General features: G+C 33.6%; 1 protein-coding gene across 2 annotated transcripts in view; it reads left to right on the forward strand.

Moving 5' to 3' along the window:
• Positions 1–17,842: 17,842 nt before the first annotated feature.
• Positions 17,843–21,750, forward strand: part of LOC145278031 (uncharacterized) — a 133,013-nt gene continuing 129,105 nt past the window's right edge. For both annotated transcript variants that reach the window (XM_080130248.1, XM_080130247.1), the window contains exon 1: positions 17,843–19,695. In XM_080130248.1, coding sequence (XP_079986374.1) covers positions 19,501–19,695 — 195 coding nt within the window. In that variant the 5' untranslated portion in view covers positions 17,843–19,500. The remainder of the gene's footprint in view (positions 19,696–21,750) is intronic.

The following is a 21,750-nucleotide window of genomic DNA, read 5'->3' on the forward strand; positions in this document are numbered from 1 at the left end:
TTATGCGGTGTTCGTTCGTGCCTGACCTCCATAGAATGGAAATATGTCACAAAGTTTAACAAGGTTTTTAATATAGATCCACAGAATATTGTGATAAGTGTTTCAGTGTGAACAGCTATGGTATAATAAATTATGGGGTTTATCTATTTTATTTTTACTTTCATCATATTTTGTTTTGGTTTTGATACCCCCAAATTCGAAGCTATCTCTTTACAACCCTGCCTTTTCATAACCTATTATACTTTCATAAATCAGAGTCCATTTTCTGTAGGCTTTTTTGAACCCAGTCAACGACGGGTACTTTTGCTAGCATATATATATATATATATATATATATATATATATATATATATATATATATATATATATATATATATATATATATATATATATTCTTTGTAATGTTTGTAGGAGTATTCCACACAGGTCATCATCAAAGATTTCTCTTTGAGAACAACAAGTGGTGTTCTCTGGATTCTGAGTGACAACTAGTATCCTTAGATTTTCAGCACTCTCCACCTCTTTCGATAACCTTTGCAGATGAACTTGCGTTATCGCAACAGCCGCTTACCATTGATTTCTCGTTGGTAGCGACCGTTTGCCATCAGTGGAATTTGGATAACAATAAGCTTTCCCAAGGTCACAGTCCTCTTTGGACTCAACCTGCGGAGGTCTGGCTAGTGCTTTCTCTCCCCGGTTTTACTATCCTCTTTGACCCTCGTTTAATTATTATTATTATTATTATTATTATTATTATTATTATTATTATTATTATTATTGTCATTATTATCATTATTATTATTATTATTATTATTATTATTATTATTATTATTATTATTATTATTATTTATTGAAATTATATTTTTAATTCATCTTTTAGTAAGTTCTGATTAATGTGTTTTGAGAGAAACTGAGTTTCAAAATATCTTCGATTTAAATTTAACGATTTTCTTTACACTTGGCTTTTAAAATACTGATTTTTCTCAAGGCAGCCGAGGTTTTTCTGACCTTCTATTTAAAAAATAAATGTTTCCATTTGAACAATCTTTCTCGCAATTAACGGTAGCCGAATGGATTCGGTCCTTGCTAATGAAACCAGGGATGACTTCTGTTGCCGGGTTCGAATCCATCGACTGGGTTTAATCGTGACACCCTGCATTGATGATTCTCGAAAAGATGAAACACTAGTGACTGTAAGTGTTCAATAATTATTATAGTAAATAATTATGTCAGCCAACTAAAGAAACTCGTTTCTTATCGTTGAGTACTTTCAGTTGTATTAAAAAGCCGGTCAATTTAGCTCATCTGCGCAGATCATATAAATGATTAGATCACTCTGACAGACGTTCAAAAGCATTTAAAAAATAAATGTTCAAATTTCAACAGTATTTCTCGCAATTAATGGTCACCGAATGGATATGTTGCCGGGTTCGAATCTATTGACTGATGTTAATCGGGACACCCTGCACTGATGATTCCCGAAAGTATGAAACACTAGTGTCTGTAGGTATTTAACAATTATATATAGTTTAATAATTATTATAGTAAATAAATAAATATATATATATAGAGAGAGAAAATAAAAAGGAACAAACCGTATTATGTGTTCATCAACGTTTCGTCTTTATTTCGAGATTTCCTCTGGATTTATTGAAATAAAGACGAAACGTTGTCGAAATAAAGACGAAACGTTGATGAACACATAATACGGTCTGTTCCTTTTTATTTTCTCTATTTTGTCGGAATACTATTTCCATTATTTTCATCATATATATATATATATATATATATATATATATATATATATATATATATATATATTTGGGAGAGGAGGTGTGATGTACTGCTAACTTTAGATCTTCTTTTTATTCATGCACACCCGCAAGAAATCGCGCAATCAGTCATACCTTTGTTTCTGCTATGTCTGTGTGTTCGTCTCATTGAAAGATACAAGATAAACCACAGTCTGCGAACAGGGTTTATCTGACTTGCTCAGAGACCAGACATTTGAATCGGTTGCACCTGTTCAGGTCACCCTTCCAGACATTATCACCCCATTCAAGGGAGGGATTTGATTGTTACTGCTCACCTGAGAAGACTCTGCTGAGAAATGCCGACTATTTCGATCATAACTTTTTATTTTTTTTAATAACCTATCAGATGCCCCCTTCCAAATGGTGGTGAAGCTGGATTCATGTTTAAACTTACACTGGCGAGAAGCGTTTAAACAACAAAATTCCAAAAAATATTTTTTCGATTTTTGCAAATTTTTTTTTTTTTTTTTTTTTTTTTTTTTTACAAAGTGGTCACCACTTATCAAGGCCCGGAAGCCACTCATGGATAAGGGTTATTGTAAGTGCAGTACGTTATTGTGGATATTTTAGAGTGTCTACTTAAGGGGCGGTTCATCAGGAATTTGTTTACGTTGGACTTGAAGACATCCAAGTTGTAGTCAGGAGGGAAGCAGGCAGACGGAACAGAGTTCCATAGGCGTGCAGTTCTAAGAAAAAAGCTTTGTTCATGGAATCTACGTTTTTTTTTTCTAATTGTTCTCATTTTTTTTTAATTATTTAATTGATTTCTATTATTTATTTAACCTACAAATGTTTTTTACCTAATTTTTCTAATTATTTTTTTTTGTTTTTGATTATTTAATTGATTTGCTCCCTAAATCTTAAAGTACACCTTACGAATTTTAGTCTTTATTTATATATCGAATTATTCAGTTCTCAATTCGCCTTAGTTTCATGTAAATTTTTATTTATATGTTACGATATATTTGTTTATGCTTTTCTTTTACATGGTATTTTAAAGAAAAAACGTTATTCAAGAGTTTATTTAAATAGTTTTGATTGGCATTAGAAAACCGTTCATATATTTTTGCTTTTTCTCTTTCTTTTTAAATTCATATTCATCCCAAACGAAATCATTTCCTACTGAAACATAAAAGGCTACTGCGAATTAGGTACCATGCCTACAGGGACACTCTAAGTAAGGGGTTGAGCAGCAAAATGTTTGTTCACATTATATTTAAACTTCTGCGTGTTAGAACAGCCAGAAAAGCAGGATACAGGGAGGGATTTCCAAAGTTGAGTAATTTGAGGAAAAAAACTTTCAGATAGAAAAGTTTATGGTATTGGGAGAGTTCTACAGCAAAGGTGTGAAATTTTGCTTCCTGTTTGGGTCACATCAGTGGTGTTTACGTCGAAGGGATGTGGTACAGCTCCTGGCTACAAGTAGTGTATTTTGACGACATTAACGTTTCCGAAAATTGCCAAGAACAATGCTAACAATCAATATACATGTAGTTAAATTGGCGAATGAAAAATAGATAAAAATATGAATGTGATGAAGGGGTCACCAGTTAGCAAGTGCTTACTCAATAAATGGTAATTGTGTAAATAAATAAGGAAACATGAATTAACGAACAAAATATTTTTATATCAACAATTTTACAAAAATTTCAAATATACAGAAGAACCCCGGGATACAGTGACCCTATGATACGTGTTTTTCAGGTTACGATGTGGAATACGATGTTTTTTCCGGTCCCTGGTTACGCGTTACGGTTTTATTTATAATATTATTTGATTATATACATGTGTACTATATACTGTACTGTATTTTATTACTAATTTTTCATGCCGTATCACAGGGTTCCACTGTACTTTGAAAGATCAAATTTTATCAAGAAGTTTTAAAGTTCTTAAATAAGTCGAGAAAAGCGTCAGAAAGTTCATTTATGTGTGTGTGTGTGTGCGTGTGCGTGTGCGCGTGTGCGCGTGCGCGCGTGCGCGCTCGCGCGCGTGTGTGAGTGTTTTACTTCTGGGTGACTAATTTTTTTTTTTTTTTTTTTTTTTTTTTTTTTACAAGGTGGTCACCACTTATCAAGGCCCGGAAGCCACTCAGGGATAAGGGTTACTGTAAGTACAGTCCATTAGTTTGGAAATTTATTCTTTGAAAGCGATTACGTGTGAATATCCTAAAAAACTTGGCGGAATGAAAAAAATATAATAAAGTTATTCTAAACCTTGGAGTTGGGAATCAGTTTCGCGTTTAAAATTAATGTAAAATGATCCCAGATAGATCCCGGACAGAATATTTGATTTAAACTGAGGCGTGAAGGACAAGCAAAAATGCTTTTTCAAATTGAAGCGTGACGGACAAGCAAGACTGTTATTTACAACTGAAGTGTGACAGACAAAAAAAATACTATTTCCAACTGAGGTGTGACAGACAAGTAAACATACTAGTTCAAATAGAGGTGTGACGGACATGCAAAAAGGCTATTTAAAACAAAGGTGTGACGATTAAGCAAAAATTCTATTTACAACTGAAGTGAGACGGATAAGCAAAAATGCTATTTCATACTGAGATGTGACGGACATACAAAAATGCTATTTACAACTGAGGCGTGACAGACAAGCTAACATGCTATTCCAAACTGATGCGTGATGGACAGATGTAAAGTCTATTTCAAACTGAGGTGTGACAGACAACCAAAAATGCCATTTAAAACCGAGGCGTGACAGACATTCAATTTTGTCTAGTAGAAAGCTTAAAGGAATTTCAAAGTGGAGCATTTCAGTTTTCTAGGATGGGCGTTTTACCTTTGCCAATGACGAAGAAACCTGTGTCTAAAATATACTATGTCTCATAGTCTTGATTATCCATAAGAGTTTATGCTAACTGTCCGAGGATCACACGCTTCTGCAAAACATACATATCATAGAGACAGTATGCAGTAATAAATTGAGATGCGATTTTAAATCGTTCAATTACCGCCGACGTATCTCGAAAAAATCGTATCTCGAAAAAAATCGTATCTCGAAAAAAATCGTATCTCGAAAAATTATTTCTATTTGAATTTGAATTAAAAGAAACAATACGTTCCAAAGGTGAAAAATTTACCCCAAACAAGTTCAGATTATTCTAAAATTTCGCAACAATCACTAAAGATATATAAATACAATAGTAATGACACAGAAATTGATATATACTAATAGATTTTAATACAAACAAGAAAAAATACAGTTGCACTCACCGCCTAGGCGAGAGCTTGCGTACGTGATGCATGTAAAAAGGAGGGAGGAAGAGAAGCAAGGCTACCACGCATACACACACACACACACACACACACACACACACACACACACACACACACACACACACACACGTGCGATAGGGTATCTAAAAAGGGGCTACGATACACATACACACACTTTTTTCTTGCTTTGGGTTTTGTATTGGGGGTATTTTGTATATTTTATATTTTATTTTTCTAAATCCTTGGTGTCGAACGATTTTTGAAATCGGATCTAAATAGAAAAAGTCGTATCTTAGGGAGTAAATATAGATATAATACATCCTCGTATTAAAAAAAGCCATATCTTAGTGCATTCGTATCTCAAGGTATTACTGTATACATTATATGATCTACAATTTCTATTGTTTTATGAAAGTTGTCAATCCTCGATGATATTGAGTAATTCACGAAGTAGCAGGACCTGTGGAAATTCCACAAATGAGAAATATATTTAATCAACAAATGTTTTGATAAAGCTGATATGTTTCTGGATAGCGTAAAATGTTTGTTTTTTTTTGACAGAAAAAAATAAAAAATAAAAAATAACGAGCAGAAAATATGAATTTATTAAAATTTCTATGAAAATAGTGTCCATTGTATTTTAAATAGAGAAATGGCCCTAATGATATAAATTAATAAATGCTAATAAATACTCAGAAAGTAGTATTGTGCTACATAGTTCAATATAAATAATAAACCCACATTGTAAGAGACAATGTTTAATTTATTTCTTCAGTCCAGCTCCTCTTAGCAGATAGTCTATTTTTACCATGTTTCTTTCAAATGTTCCCTTTTACATAATGTTTTAGTGACTTCTTTCTTCGGTGAAGAACCGCTGCACGTTGAAATTATTACGAGTTCATTTCTCACACCTTTGCAACAATGATCATATATTATTATAATGATATTCGAAAGCGCGGCTACATCAAAGGGAGGTAACTCTCACATTCTTGTCCAAGATTGCTAGACTGGCCTTTTTAAAGGCAAATTTCGCGAATTTGACGGCTTTTTTTTTTTTTTTCTTAAAGCAGTTTGGCCCTAAAAAAAAATGTTATCTGGCCTTTTTCAAAGTGTAACGTGCGGGCAAACTAAGGAAAGAAGTATACTAATATATAGATAGTAAGTTCTTTTCTGTAAACGTAGGGACAAATTCACGAAATATTACCATTTAAAATAGTAGACGATTAATCGGACGTCACAGTCGGACGCCATTTTGAATTTTGAACGCCATTTTGAACTGCAGATTTATTGAGCACATTTTTTTTTTTTTGGTCCCTCGAAAAAAAGGAGGGTGGAACTGTAAATTCACCCTTATCCGTTCGCACTTTTCTAAATTACTACGCCATGGGATTTTTTGAAATTTTGCACAAACAAAAAAACAGAACGGATTTTCCGGCAAAACTACGCCCCCTCCCACCGGGTGCCTTTCGGGTTAAAATGGCTAAAATTGACACTTTTGTGCGTATTAAAAAAAAACTGATGCTTTGCATTTTTATAAAACTTTCTGAAAAGTTGTAACTAACTGATTTCTATATAATTTTGTTTGTCTATACTTCGCGATAGCTTTTGGGTGTGTCCCAAGGGCTCTTTTAGGGCTAATAAAAACACTCCATTTTTAGGACTATTTTACCATATTTGTCCAAAATTGTCTGTGTAAGTCTATGTAGCGGTTTGCATGGTGGTGAACTCAAATTTAAATATATTAAGGGGTTGGGAACTTTTCGGGCTAAATGGGAGGGGAGGGGCAAATGATGGACTTAGTCATTTCGTCTTTTTGCATGGTGCAGTATTCAAATTTACATATGTTAAGGCTTAAAACTGAACAGTTTGTTCATTTTCGTTTGACGTCCCCTGGGGACCTTTGGAGCTAAATGGGGGTAGGGTCAAATGCCTGGTTCACAGTGCACTCACGGAGGGGCCATGCATGCTTCACTTGTTTTACATGGGAGCCACTACTTATCAAGGCCCGAAGGCTATTCAAGGATAAAGGTTAACGAGTGTACGGAGCGTATTATTGGTAGAATGGGGTGAAATGGATTATTTAGAGGGCAGCTTGACAAGAACTTGTTTACATTGGACTTGAAGACAATCATATTGTAATAAGCTGGATCGATTAGACCAAAAATATCTGCATTGTCTCGTTGTAATTCAATTCAGAACGAGGACGTCTCAGACGTCAGATAATAAAAATTTCCCTTCTTCAAAAGGAGAAGGCAATGCCCGGGAGAATGTGCTTACTGTCGTCTTTGAGTGTCTGTTTATAGAAAAAATCGAGTTTTCCGAAAACGTTCATAGACATGTCTCTATTGTCACTTCGGAATCGCACCCAGAACGAAGATATCTCAAGTGAAAATATGAGGTAATACCTGGAAGGGATTGTTTAACTTCTTCCTATTGTGGCAAGCTTAGACACAAAATCTGTGATGTTTGTCTAGAATTCTTCCCATATAAAAAAAAAAAAAAAAAATAAAGAAAAATTTATGTAATATACGTACCCACGACGAAAAGAAAATATCGTACGCCCAAAATCACAAATTAATCAAGTACTTTTTCGTGAAATAATAAAATCTAATTTTATGATTAAACAACAAGCAACAATTTTGCGATGCCCTCTTGAGAACCAGCTGGAGAAAAAAAAAAAGGAGATAACTCCAGATTGAGACTTTAGAAAACCATTCTTAACATGGGAAAAATGGGAGCTATGGAAAAATCTCAAATTCACTTTAAAATGATTTTCTTTACGAAAATAAAAGTACTATCACTTACTTCACGTGATTTTTAGAATACGCTATTTTTTTTTTGTCACCGGTGGCGGTACATATATTATAGAGATTTTTCTTTATTTTCGCTTTTTCATACTGTATGTGTGCGGGAGCGGGGAGGGGGGGGGTTCTGCGTTCTGTGCGGCCGTTTGTTGTCAAGTCATCTGCACACACGCACAAGTCAACATACGTAGACTGACTGGTAAGGTTCTGTGTCCGTGTGTTCGTGTTTTAAAAGGCCCGCCGTTCGCGCATTGACTATACACTCGTTTTTTAATAGATACGTCCAAACATTTCTTTAACGGCTATTTATAGTCGCTTGGTCAGTCACGCATACAAACATTGACATAACATTTCCGTGTGTGTGTGTGTGTGTGTGTGTGTGTGTGTGTGTGCATATATATATGTGTGTGTGTGCATGATTGTGTGTGTGTGTGTGTGCATGTGATTGTGTGTGTGTGTGTGTGTTATTTATTTGTTTTTGTTTGTGATTCTTTTAAATGAATTCAAGTATTTATACGAAAGCGCATTTTTACCTAAATGCGAGTTGGGAATAATTTTCCCTTTTACCAATTTGGTACCATCAAATGAGGAGCGGCATATGTATTGTTTTAAAATATAATTATCCACTGACACGAATCTAGCGAGATTTGAAATTGCGACCCCATGGTTAGAAGCCTAAACCTCTACTCTTGGGTTATCTCGCGCGACATGTGCGCGAAGAGAGGATGACAGAGAAAAGGAGGATCGAATTAAAAATTTTGTTCGTTATAGTTTTGTTTAACTGGTTTTACAAACTCACTGAATATGACTAGCATACACACACACACACACACACACACACACACACACACACACACACACACACATATATATGCACGCATTACAATTCTTGACAGTATCTGTTTCGTAGCACAAAATCAATCGCTTAATTATTATATTAATCAGTGATGAGTTAAGAGCATAATAGATTCACTGATTGATATAATAATTAAGTGATTGATTTTGTGCTACGAAATAGATACTGTCGAGAATTGTAAATGTCAACTGAATTAAAGGAATAAATTGTAAGATGGTCAACATCGTGAAATTTGGAATATAGACTTTTGTTATTTATTCACTATATTCCTCACACTATATTTTTCTACAGGAATGAGTGTTTCTCACCCCTCCCCTGACATCATTCACTCTTCCATCCCATCATAACGAACATTTCTGTAAAAGTCTGAGGAAGCTACAGACGGCAAAAAAAAAAAACAAAAAAAAACGGCCGGGTAGCTGAAACAATAATGTAACTTAACAGAAAGATACGGTAATAAAAAATAAAACGCATATTTGCTCTACAACAGTATTGAGCAGTGGTGAGCACCTTTTTCAGCTTTTATTAATTACTATTTTTACTATATATATATATATATATATATATATATATATATATATATATATATATATATATATATATATTGCTTATTTCCCTTTGTGTGTGTGTGTGTGTGTGTGTGTGTGTGTGACAACTAGATAAATACTAGCATACCAGAATTAGATAGATAGATATGAACAAAGATAGATAGACATATATTACATGACTTGTCCATCGAATACTAATGACGTTATTAGAACTTTTTTGCAACGTCACAAAAACGTTACCATAACGATTTTCCCGCCACGTTACCTGGCGACGTTGCAAAGACGTTGCTTTTGAAACATCGCATTGAATGAAGTTTCCTCATCAATTTCGTTCCACACAAATAAGAGGGGAAAAAATAAATATATTTTTACAAACTAAAAAGAGAAAACGTATTAGTTATTACTGGAATTCTTTAACAGTATCAGGAACATTCATAAAATTAAAAAAATGGTGCCACATATTTAGCTAGAAAGCTAATATATCTCTATCTATCTATCTATCTCTCTATCTATCTATCTATCTATCTATCTATCTATCTATCTATCTATCTATCTATCTATCTGCCTTCCCACCTATCTATCTATCCACACACACACACACATATATATATATATCCACATATATATATATACGTATGAAGAGAGAGAGAGAGAGAGAGAAAGAGAAAGAGAAAGAGAGATCTTATTTGAGTATTCTGTCGATATTTATGTAAAATATAAATTATAGTCTTAAATTTTTGTAATATGTGTGTGTATGTATATGTATGTGTGTGTGTGTGTGTGTGTGTGTGTGTGTGTGTGTGTGTATGTGCGTGTTTATGCGCACAAATATATACCCTGGGATACGGTGGTCCTAGGATACGTTTTTTTCAGGTTACGGTGTAGAATACGATATTTTTCATGCCCCTGGTTACGGTACTTGCCCCGCCTTACAGTGTTATTTACAATGTTAGTTGATTATATACAAGTGTATTATATATACTCCCGGGGTTCTACTGTATATATATATATATATATATATATATATATATATATATATATATATATATATATATATATATATATATATATATACTAGCAAAAGTACCCGTCATTGACTGGGGTCAAAAACAGTGTACACAAAATGGACTCTGATTTATGAAAGTATGATAGGTTATTAAAAGGAAGGGTTGTAGTGAGATAGCTTCGAATTTGGAGTATCAAAACTAAAGCAAAATAGGATGAAAGTAAAACTAAAATAGATACACCCCATAATTTATTATACCATACCTGTCCACACTGAAACACTTATCACAATATTCTGTGGATCTATATTAAAATACTTGTTAAACTTTGTGACATATTTCCATTCTATGGAGGTAAGGCGCAAACGAACACCCCATAATTTTATAATACAATATTTCTTCAAACTGAAACATAATTATCAAAGTATACTTACGCAGATAGATATGAAAAGGTTTGTACCTATTTCCATTCTATGGAGGCCAGGCGCGAACGCAGACCCCACAATTTTATTATACCATCCCTATTTAAGTTAAAACATACTTATCAAAGTATTATTATGTACATCTATATCAAAAACACTTGTAAACGTTATTTTTTTTTAATTTTAAATTTTTTTATTTCCATACTTTGTGGACCAGGCGCGAACGCAGACCTCACAATTTTTATGAACCACCGTTCTGCCAAATCAAACATACCCATCTTCTCTCATTATATGTAATCAGTTTTTTTAAAATAGTCAACCATATAGGAGCCTATTCGTGACCAGAAACACACACACACACACACACACACACACACACACACACACACACATATTCAGCTTTATATTATAGATATATATACATATACACACACATATACACACATCTGTAAGTTTGGTGCAAAATAATGTTTTTGACGTTCAGCTATATATAAAAAACGACATTATTTTTTTCACCAACCTAATATAAAAGAGTGTTTTTTTAGAAGGGACAAACTATGAATTAAAATAAATCATAGAAAAATATGTTTATTATGTGGTTTCTTTCAAAGATTGTTTTTTGGCATTTATAATTTAAATCCAATTACAGGCATGCCCACGCATACATGATGTCATCTAGAGGTCCAATTTTCACGAACTCTACGCATTAAGTTAGGCTGTATTTCGACAATAACGCGACAAATGCTGTTTCCAAGTGGTCTACTGTGTTTGGTTTATTAGTTTACATATCCCCAAAGAAAATAATCTAATAGGGTTCAATCGCACGAACGAGGTAGCTAGTTGACAGGCCCATTTCGTGAAATATTTCTCTGAGTAAATTGATCGTATCATGTGCACTTTGTAAACGGCTGTTTTAATTGCCCAAACCAAGCTGAATTCAAAATAACCGATAGTTGCCAAATCTGCAATTAAAGAAAATGGAGTTGTCAATTTAAATTTCAACGGTTCTAAAAAAGTCATATATATATATACATATATATATATATATATATATATATATATATATATATATATATATATATATATTTATATATATATGTGTGTGTGTGTGTGTGCGCGCGTGTGTGTAATTTATCATCAATCAATCTAAAGTAATGTAATTTTGGGGTAGGATGGATTTAAAGTGGTTGAAAGGCACCATCGTCTAAAAATTCCAGAAAAACATGCTTCCGGAGAGTTGAATCGCTCCTGAATACGGCCCTGAATTGATGCCTCGTTCAAACTCGGTAGACAATCGATATGCCCTGTAAGGGTAGCCGTGCCTGTAATTGTGAAGCAAGGGCTGCGTATTGTCCAACTGCACCTCTCCTGAATCGGCCTTGCTTGAGTCCAGTGGCAAGTGTAACGTCGTGCATATAGACTCAGCACGTTGTAGCAGAGTACGTCGCAAGGAACATAATAACTCGATTCCTTTTGTTTTTTTTGTAACAACATTTATTTCCTCATTTTCGCGCCACGCGTGACTTCTCGTTACGACCGTGACATCACCCACGTCTCTAACGTGATCGTTTTTTTTTGTAACGTGCTCTCTCTCTCTCTCTCTCTCTCTCTCTCTCTCTCTCTCTCCCTCCCTCTCTCTCTTCGTTTCATAGTTTTTCCTTTTCCTTACCGCGACGTCACGTTGCACACGGCTCGGTATTTGCATACGCGCGTCCGCGCTCTGTCACAGGATGACTGGAAACAATGCCGAGATAAGTCATATGGATTATATATTCTTTGAAGTTTTACTGGCAAGCCCTTCATGTATGGTATACAAACTGTGGTGATTTTTCGAGTCGTGTCTTTGGTGTTTGGTCTAAATTTCTTGCATATCAAAAGACGGTGAACATTTAAGATAAACCTTCCAGCTAAACAACTATCCAGAAAGCATGACATCAGCTCCACGAAAATGATCTTATATATTTCTACTCCTATAACAACTGAATAAAATCCGGAATGGTTATAGGCTGACAATTGCCTATAACAATCTACACAGGATATGATTAGTTTCCCTCACAGTCGGATATAGTAGCCACTGTACACGTAATGTTATCATTGCGTATACAGTTATTGTATAAGCCATCACAAATTATTGCTCTATCTTTAACCGTTAAGCGACAGGCAGGTATCTCTGTGTAAATTAGCAATAAAATAGGTGCTTGTAAAGATAAAGTCGACAGATCAAGTTTTTAAACATATCGTTTTAAGCAAAAACAATATTACTTACTTCTCACGTCGAAAATAGTAATATATCCAAAAATTACGAAAATTCATCGAGGAGAACAACTGCTATCGTGTTAAAAAAAAAGTCTCGCTATAGGTTAGAAATGTTGGAAGTCATTACAGTGTAATATGAGCTACGAGTTATGTCCCCTGCGTGAGCTCTTTACTGTCTACTTTATAATATCTAAGAAAAATGCAATTTTATTCAATTTTCCGCAAACTTTTAATTATAAATAACTTTCTGCTCGTTAAATTTTCGTATTTTTTTTTTTAAATATTATTATTTTCGACATGACAATTTAGCAAGTAATATTGTTTTTGCTTAAAACAATATACATAAAAAAATCGATTTGTCGACTCCATTTTAACAAAAAAAAAAAAAAAAACTAAAACAAAAACAAAAAAAACATTGATCAACACTTGTTGCGTGTTTGATTCTCAAATGCATTCATTCGGTGTTAAATACACTCGACCTTTTGTTTTTCAATTATGTTTATTGAACCAATCTGCATCGGATTTACTGGATCAACTTGCGAACTAACTGATTTTAATTGACTAAAAAGTAATTCGTTTTCATCCATTTCACAATAGAATCGGCTTTTCTTTACGTAAAACCTTCAGTCTGACTTTAATCGACTTTTACTAAATAAATAGGAAATTCAAACAACAACAACAACAACAAAAACAGCGCACACACAAATAAATCATTCACACACACACACACACACATACACACACACACACACAAATCATTTAATTCGAAACGATTTTTAACAACAACAACAACAACAACAACAACAACAACAACAAAAAGAAAAATACTCCTGATCGAAAAAAAAAAAAAAATCATAAAAAGTAACAGAATTTAATTATCGACTCTTTTGGTATTTATAAATTCACTAGCAACTCGCCCGGCGTTGTTACCCGGTCGTAAAATATGCTAAAATATGATATTTTAATTTATGCGGATTTTGTATTTATTATATAGTGTAAATTCTCTATAATGATTATGCATACATAGTAATGATGTCAAAAGTTGAAAAAAAAATTGACTTCAGTGCCATCAGCTGGAATCGAAACCAAAACATTCAGCGTTCTAGTTATGGTAGTTATTTAACGCTCCAGCCTTCGTCGTTACCATTTGAGCAATCACCGAATGATACAAAAGGTTACAAATTAAGCAATTTCAAGCTAAAAATGTATGTGTATGCATACTCAAATGTTAGTTGGTTTACACCTGCCAAGGTAAACATTTTTTCTTGAATTTTGACCTTTTAGCAAAAAATCAAATCGAAAGTCTGCCAGAAGTCCAAATACCCAAAATATCATGTTTTAAGTCTGTAGACCAATTTCAGAGAGGAGTTTGGTAAAGACATTTCGCACACACACAGATAAGGTTACTTTATATATATATATATATATATATATATATATATATATATATATATATATATATATATATATATATATATACAGATTGATAGATAGATAGATAGATAGATAGATAAAAACGTCAGCGTGCTAGAAGGTTTTAATCATAAATTCTACGCAATTATGCACGATATAGAAACTATGCATAAAAAGAATTAAGCGTAATAATTAAATGAAACCAAGCATCTAATAAGGAACCATAAATAAAATGAATAATTAACGAAGGCTCGTTTTTCAAAGGAATATGCAAATTATTTAACCTTCACGAAGTCACTCGCATATCCATGACTGAGTTAAAAGTTCGTTTTATTAATTTTTAAATAGGAAAAGTAGTTTTTATTATCAATGTCAGAATGAAAAAATAAACATTTTATATATATAATTTTTTTTTACAAAGGAGTCACCACTTAACAAGGCTCGGAGGCCACTCGAGGATAAGGATTAATAAGTGTACAGTGATCAATGGGACAATGTTGTAATAATTGTTAGTTGTGGACAGTTGGTAAATTGGATTATTTAAGGGGGATGCTTTATCAAGAACTTGTTTACGTTGGACTTGAAGACGACCGTATTATAGTCAGCCGGAAAGCAGGCAAAAGGAAGAGAGTTCCACAGGTGTGCAGTTCTAAGAAAAAAACTTTGTTCATGGAATCTACGTTTAGGTTTAAGCACAGATAAAGAGTGGGGGAAATTATTGATAGTGTTTTCAGCTAGACGAGTGTTTCTCGTGAAAGTTTGGTGACGGGGGACCATAGATTGGAGCCCAGACGAGCACTTGCCATGAAAATAACGATAAAACGGAGACAGGCTTGCAACGTCTCTTCTGTAAGAAGAGGTTGCAGGGAAGAGAAAAGGGGTTCCCCCGTTAGGCTACGAAGTCTGTTTTGAACTCTGTCAAGGCAGGATAAGATCTTTCTAGCGGCTCCTGTCCAGATATCCTTCAATTTCTTCCTTCGCTTAAACATATTTTATGCCTCAATACATATTAATTGTTGATGTAATTCTTGGCAATACACAAAAACGTTATGGTCGCGGAAAATAGCCTCCATTAAGGCCAGTAGTACTGGAGGCCATTTTCCACGCCAGTACCACGTCATAACTTCAGGCGTACAATTAAATAGTTGGTCCTGGGCATTACCAGGGCAAGGGCATCACCACACGATTGTGTATAGGTTACGTAAAGACGTGAACCACACAGAGACACGCAAGAATTGGTCAGTGCTAATTTGGATTAATATCTACAAGAAATAGATTACTAAGTCTTCAACAACTTCTCGTTGGATAACCGACTGAAGTGTTGCACGATTCTTTTCTTTAGGACGTTAGGGTTACGACGCTGTTTCATGCCCCCCCCTCACCTCATAGCTGGAATTGCCAAGATGGCGATCATTATTGCTAAAATTTGATTTTCCTCTGTAAAAAAAGAAAAAGGGCAACATTATTCCATATGAGTATTTTAAACTATGACCGAAGCATGAAATAACAACAAAAAAATTAAACTAGATAATGATTTTTCGTTTTCATTTAAATTAATTTGTTGTTGACCCTTCAAAGTCGTTTTAATTCAAATAAATGTTCCATTAAAATTATTTATTTGTTCGAAAAAAACAAACAAACAAACAAACAAAAAAAAACAAACAAAAAAACAAACAAACTATTTTATAAAAATCCAATGTTGCTTTCATTACAAAATTGTTTTATTAAAATTATATTTTTTTACGGAAACTTTTCAATAAATGTTTTTACAATCATATTTTGATAAATTTTGATACAGTAAATATTTTGGTTTTCAAATGGCGCTCGCCCAGTTTAGGCAATTATGAATATGTCATTTTCATTTTCTATTTTAAAAAAACACACACACACACACACACACACACACACACACACACACACACACACGTTTCATGAAAAAATTTCCCCATTTTCATTAATTAAATCGAAACATTTCCAATTAAACAATTACAGTTCTCTTTCATTTTATTTATTTTTTCTTTTTTCATAGTTCTTTCCGGAAGTAATTAATATCTAGTTTAATTTTTTTGCTATTTATTTCTAACTTAGGTCATAGTTTAAAATACTGATTTCTCCCATGGATTTGAAAGACAGGTGCGCGAAATAAAATGGCGTCTCCAGTTTCGGCGATAAACTGTAGGAGCACCTAAAACTTTAACTAATTTTGTTACGTTAATATTGTTTTCTTATTCATTTAGAAAATTATTCGATGCAAACAACTTCCAGAAACTTTCAATCCTTAAAACAGGAGGGTTCCTATTTAAAAGGCCTCCCCACGGGCAGAGTTAGACACCAGGGTCGTTTTTTAACGTGGAGAAAAGTAACAAAAATTAAAAACTGTCTCAGTCGTGAAGGAAGGACTTCTCCACTGACAGAGAACAAGAAATTGAAGTGCAGCATCCGAAGAACAGACGGGAGGGTCTGCTAAGAATTTTAAAGCCACTTTAAATGACTTTCTGTTCGACAGTTTAAATCCTTCCAAATCTTAAAGCATCACAAAGTAATTAAGTGTTATGTATTTAAGTTGACTTGTTTACGAAAAAAGAGACGCACTCTGGTGAATTTTATTTCGTTATTGAACTATTAAAAAAAGGTTTTTAAAAGTTATATTGGTTTTTATTTAGAATTCGACTTGATAAAAAAATTACGGAAAATCTTTATGGTCTATATATATATATTACAGAATAAAGATGTCATATTCCAAAATTCAAAAATTGATCAGTAGTTTTTAATATAGAAAATTACATTTTCTTTTTACGATTTTTGTCGATTTTAAGAGTCAATAATCGTAGATATTATGAGGCTGATTTTGATCTCGATAGTTCTAATTGAGTTGTCTAACTTTATTTATTAACCATGGCCGATCAAAAATAGCATTTAGTTTCGTAATCACATTTGATTTCCTTACTTGATTAATTCCCGTAGTTTTTGGAATATGACATATTCGTTCCGTGACGGATACGGACAAAAAGATTTGTCTGTATTTTTTTTTTAATTTTAAATGAAAACCGTTTTTTTTTTTTTTTTTTTTTTTTTACTCTACGATGTTGCATTTTTCTTAGAAAAAAAAATAACAATAATAATGATGTGCAATTCAAGTAGAGAAACCCACTGGAACACGACAAGTTGGCTTATTAATGTAGAGATTAATAATGCAAATAGTATGTCTATAGTAAAAAGGAATAGTAAAACTTCCAACTCACGCGCGCTCTAGGCGCAGATTAGACTGAAATGCGTTAAGTGGAGAGATTGAAGAGGGGAAATCCCCTTATGACGTCACATATACCTCACCAATCAGAAAGCTCGTAGCCATTAGCAGGCCGGCCGAATGAAACGAAGAGGAAATAGCAAAGTGCGTGAAAGATAATTTGTAACGGGAAGGAAGGCCGAGCAACAGAAAGATAGAGAGAGAAGGGGAAAAAAGAGATTTTAGAGAGAGAGAGAAAGAAAGAAAGAAAGAAAGAAAATAATGGTGGGGGAGAACACAGCTAAGAGAGTGTCTGAAACTACTCGGTCACCTGTCGTATGCGTACAGTGAACAAGCTCGCAGGGTTTCTTTCTTGTAGTCTTTCTTGGTATTCGCAGCGGTTAAACTGGTTGTTTTTTTTCATGGCGAGAGTTCATGCATGGATATTATTATTATTATTTTTATTCCCCTGTCTTTAGAAACGACGTGGAACACAGTTTGACGATAGCCCAAGAGGGACAGAGACGGCCAAGACTACACGTTACGAATCTGCTTACATTCAACAAACATTACAAACAAGACTTGCGCACACACGCATTTTTCTTTTTTCTTCTTTTAAATACAAAGAACAAAACACAGTTTTAATAACAAATAAGAAAGTCTCCCTTTTCTGTCCGACTTCAGGTCTTTTATATCCCGCTACACAAGGAAACCAATTAAACCCTTATTTTTAAAAATTATTTTTGTAACCATATTTAAAAAAACAAAAAAACAAAAAAAAAAAAAACACACACACACATACAACCTGGATTCGTTAAAACAAAACAGTGCAAACAGTATAAGATTCAACAACGTAAGTTTTATTACAATTTAAATGTACAATTTATATGCACATATATTTTAAATTATTTTATTTTAGTTAGTGTCCTATTGGGAGTGACGCAACTTGCTTTAATTTTTGTAATTGGTCGTAAATCAAATCTGTCTATATATTTGTTTCTGATACCGGGAAAACGTTGTATATACTAATTTCCTTATAAGATAAAAGATTTCCGTTCATGGATCTACCCTTTCTCTTTTTAGTTAAATAATTTAAATACAGAAACAAGAGGAAAAAATGCCAACAGGCTGAATTTTCACTTTGGGATAATTTATATGACAAGCAAGAAAAACGCAACAAATCGACGATCAAGGCTGGACATTACACACTAACATCTCGCCAACCAAGGATCTTCCTGAAAAATTGTTTCAAAAGCAATTCGTACATATTTACGAAGTGAGCTTTTTTGTTTGTTTTTTTTTTTTCTTCACATTTGGGGGTCAAAAACAAATTTTAAATCTGGAATACATAGATTTTGAACAAAAACTGGAGACGACCTCGTCTTGTTTTTATACACACACGCGCGTGCGAGCGCGCACAGTACGAATGCATATCATTTATATGCCGTCAATGTCCATGTCTTTTTTTTTTATTCAAACCATTACAACTTCAAACATTTAACTTTTTTTTAGTTTTTTTTAATCTAAAATACAAACTTTTATAGCTTTTTAAAAAAGATACCGTTTTAAATTGTTCAAAAATCATATGGGTTAAAATCTAAACAACGTTCTTCCCCCCTCTTTTTTTTTTTTTTCCAATTTTTTTCTGACCCCCCCCCTCCCCAATTATTATTAATAATTAATAACTCCCATCATACTCGGGGTTTACAACGTTAACGTAAAAAAAAAAAAAAAAATCTTAAATCCAAATCGGTTACCCCATCCTGGATCCTGCAAACATCTTGAAAAAAAAAAAAAAATCTTTGTTTCAATATTAAAAATTTCATTCCTTTTTTCGTTTGACTGAAACGGACTCTTTTGTGCAGAGAGTGCTCTCTCTTCTCTATTTTTGACAAGGATCTCTCTAATAATCCTAAAAGTAATCATGCCGGCAAAAAATCCACCCGAGGAGGAAGGAGTAATGGTCACCGAGGTGGCTACGACCACAACTGCGAATAATCGACCCGTGATCCACACGCACCGGCACAATTTACGGCATCGGTTCGAGATGAAAGAAACCATTGGTGAAGGCACCTATGGAAAAGTTAAGATGGCCATCGAAAGATCAACCGGTGAAAAGGTAACACTCATTTTTATTTATATTTATTTAAAAAACAAAAACAAAAAAAAAACAGGTGTGTATTTTCACGGCAGGTGCTCGGCTCGACTGAGCTTCAAATTTTGCCCCCCCCCCAATCCTTCCCAGCAAAAAGTTCTTTTTAAAGAGCTCCTTTCTTCACCCGGGTACCTAGAATCTAACGGAACGTCTAAAGTTTGTTTTTCCAAGAACTTCCCACATGTGGAACCTATTGCCGCAATGCCGCGGTAATGCTTCCCTATGTCCTACGCGGTAGTCGTTTTTAAGTCCAATCTAAACAAACATCTGGGTGCTTATGCACTTATGTTACCGTGCTATTTTTTAAATAGTATTTTCGAGTTAAATTAAAGTTTCACGATATCGTTTTTGGGTTTGTATTACTGTACACATAGATTCGAAAAAGTTGTCAAAAAACAAATATAGAACAAATAAATGTTATCAAAGGCAAGATAAGTTACTTTTCTACCTAACTGGATATATTTTTTGTGTTTTTATTCAGTGTAACATGTTTATTCAGCTCGAAAAACATGCAGTGTTTACCGATGTATTGGAAAATTCAAAATGGCAGCCGACTCTCTCTCGGAGAGGGTACGTTTGGGAAAAGGTATTATAAATAATAAACTAGACAAAATACTGTTAGAAAACAACCGAATACATGTCAACTTATGTCACGGTAACATATATTGAGCGAATTTCCAACAGTATTTTGTCTAGTTTATTATTTATAATACCTTTTCCCAAACGTACCCTCTCCGAGAGAGAGTCGGCTGCCATTTTGAATTTTCCAATACATCGGTAAACACTGCATGTTTTTCGAGCTGAATAAACATGTTACACTGAATAAAAACACAAAAAATATATCCAGTTAGGTAGAAAAGTAACTTATCTTGCCTTTGATAACATTTATTTGTTCTATATTTGTTTTTTGACAACTTTTTCGAATCTGTGTACAGTAATACAAACCCCGTTTTTTATTAAATTGTTACGTGGAAGTACAGAAAAAAAGGCAACATCCGTCTCTCCCATGTTAAGAATGGCTTTCAAAATAACGTTAATATTTCAGCACTGTAACATAAGTGCATAAGTACTAATAGCTGTTATGTCTCTCTGTGAAATCACAGCTCTTAATCCTTTCATAGTAGTACTCAATCACTCCATTGAAAATATGGTGCTTCTATAGAACTTGAACCGAACTAAACCTAAAACTTGGAGTGGAAAAAGAAAAAAAAACTGTTCGATTCAAATTTCGTATAAGTACAAAAAATATCACTAATACTTATCCTCGAGTGGCTTTATATTTCTATAAAGTGAAATTGTCTGTGCGTGTGTACATTTCCCTACTAAACTACTCTGTCAATTTTCAGTCTATAGACTAGATATTTAACACAAAAGGTATTGAGATCTGGGAAAATCTTTTAAATCGACTTTTGGCTGTCAAGGGGCCAGAGTTCAACAATTTAACGTTTGAAAACTCTACTAAACTCCTCCGCCAATTTTGGATCTAAACACTTGAAATTTTAGATTTAGGTTACTTTGACATGGATCTAACTTTTTAATTTGATTTGAGTCCAAAACAAATGTTAAAGGTCAAAGTTTAAAAAAAATTGACCGCTGCGGTCTCTACCAAATTACTCAGTTAATATTTGGTCTAAATATTTGAAATTTGACATAAAATGTATTCATAGGGCAAGCTTTTTACTCGGGTTTTGGCCGAAAATTTGGCTGCCAAGGGGTCAAAATTGAAAGAGTTGCCCTTTGCAGTCTCTACCAAACTCCTCGGTCAATTTTGTGTCTGAACACTTGAAATTTTAGATGTAGGTTACCTGGACAAGAGTCAAACTTTTTAATATATATATTCATTAAAGTCAAACCTTATTTCTTCTAGCATGTTGTCTTATTGCATAAACGCCTCTCTCTCTTTCTCTCTCTCTCAAATATATGAGTGTAGCCATCAACAATGGTAGGTTTTTCAGACTTATCATTTTTTAAATGTCTGAAAAACCTACAATTGTTGATAGCTACACTCTTTTAAATATA

This window comes from Euprymna scolopes, chromosome 6 (assembly GCF_053919585.1).
Source record: "Euprymna scolopes isolate OS-2025 chromosome 6, ASM5391958v1, whole genome shotgun sequence".
NCBI lineage: Eukaryota > Metazoa > Mollusca > Cephalopoda > Sepiida > Sepiolidae > Euprymna > Euprymna scolopes.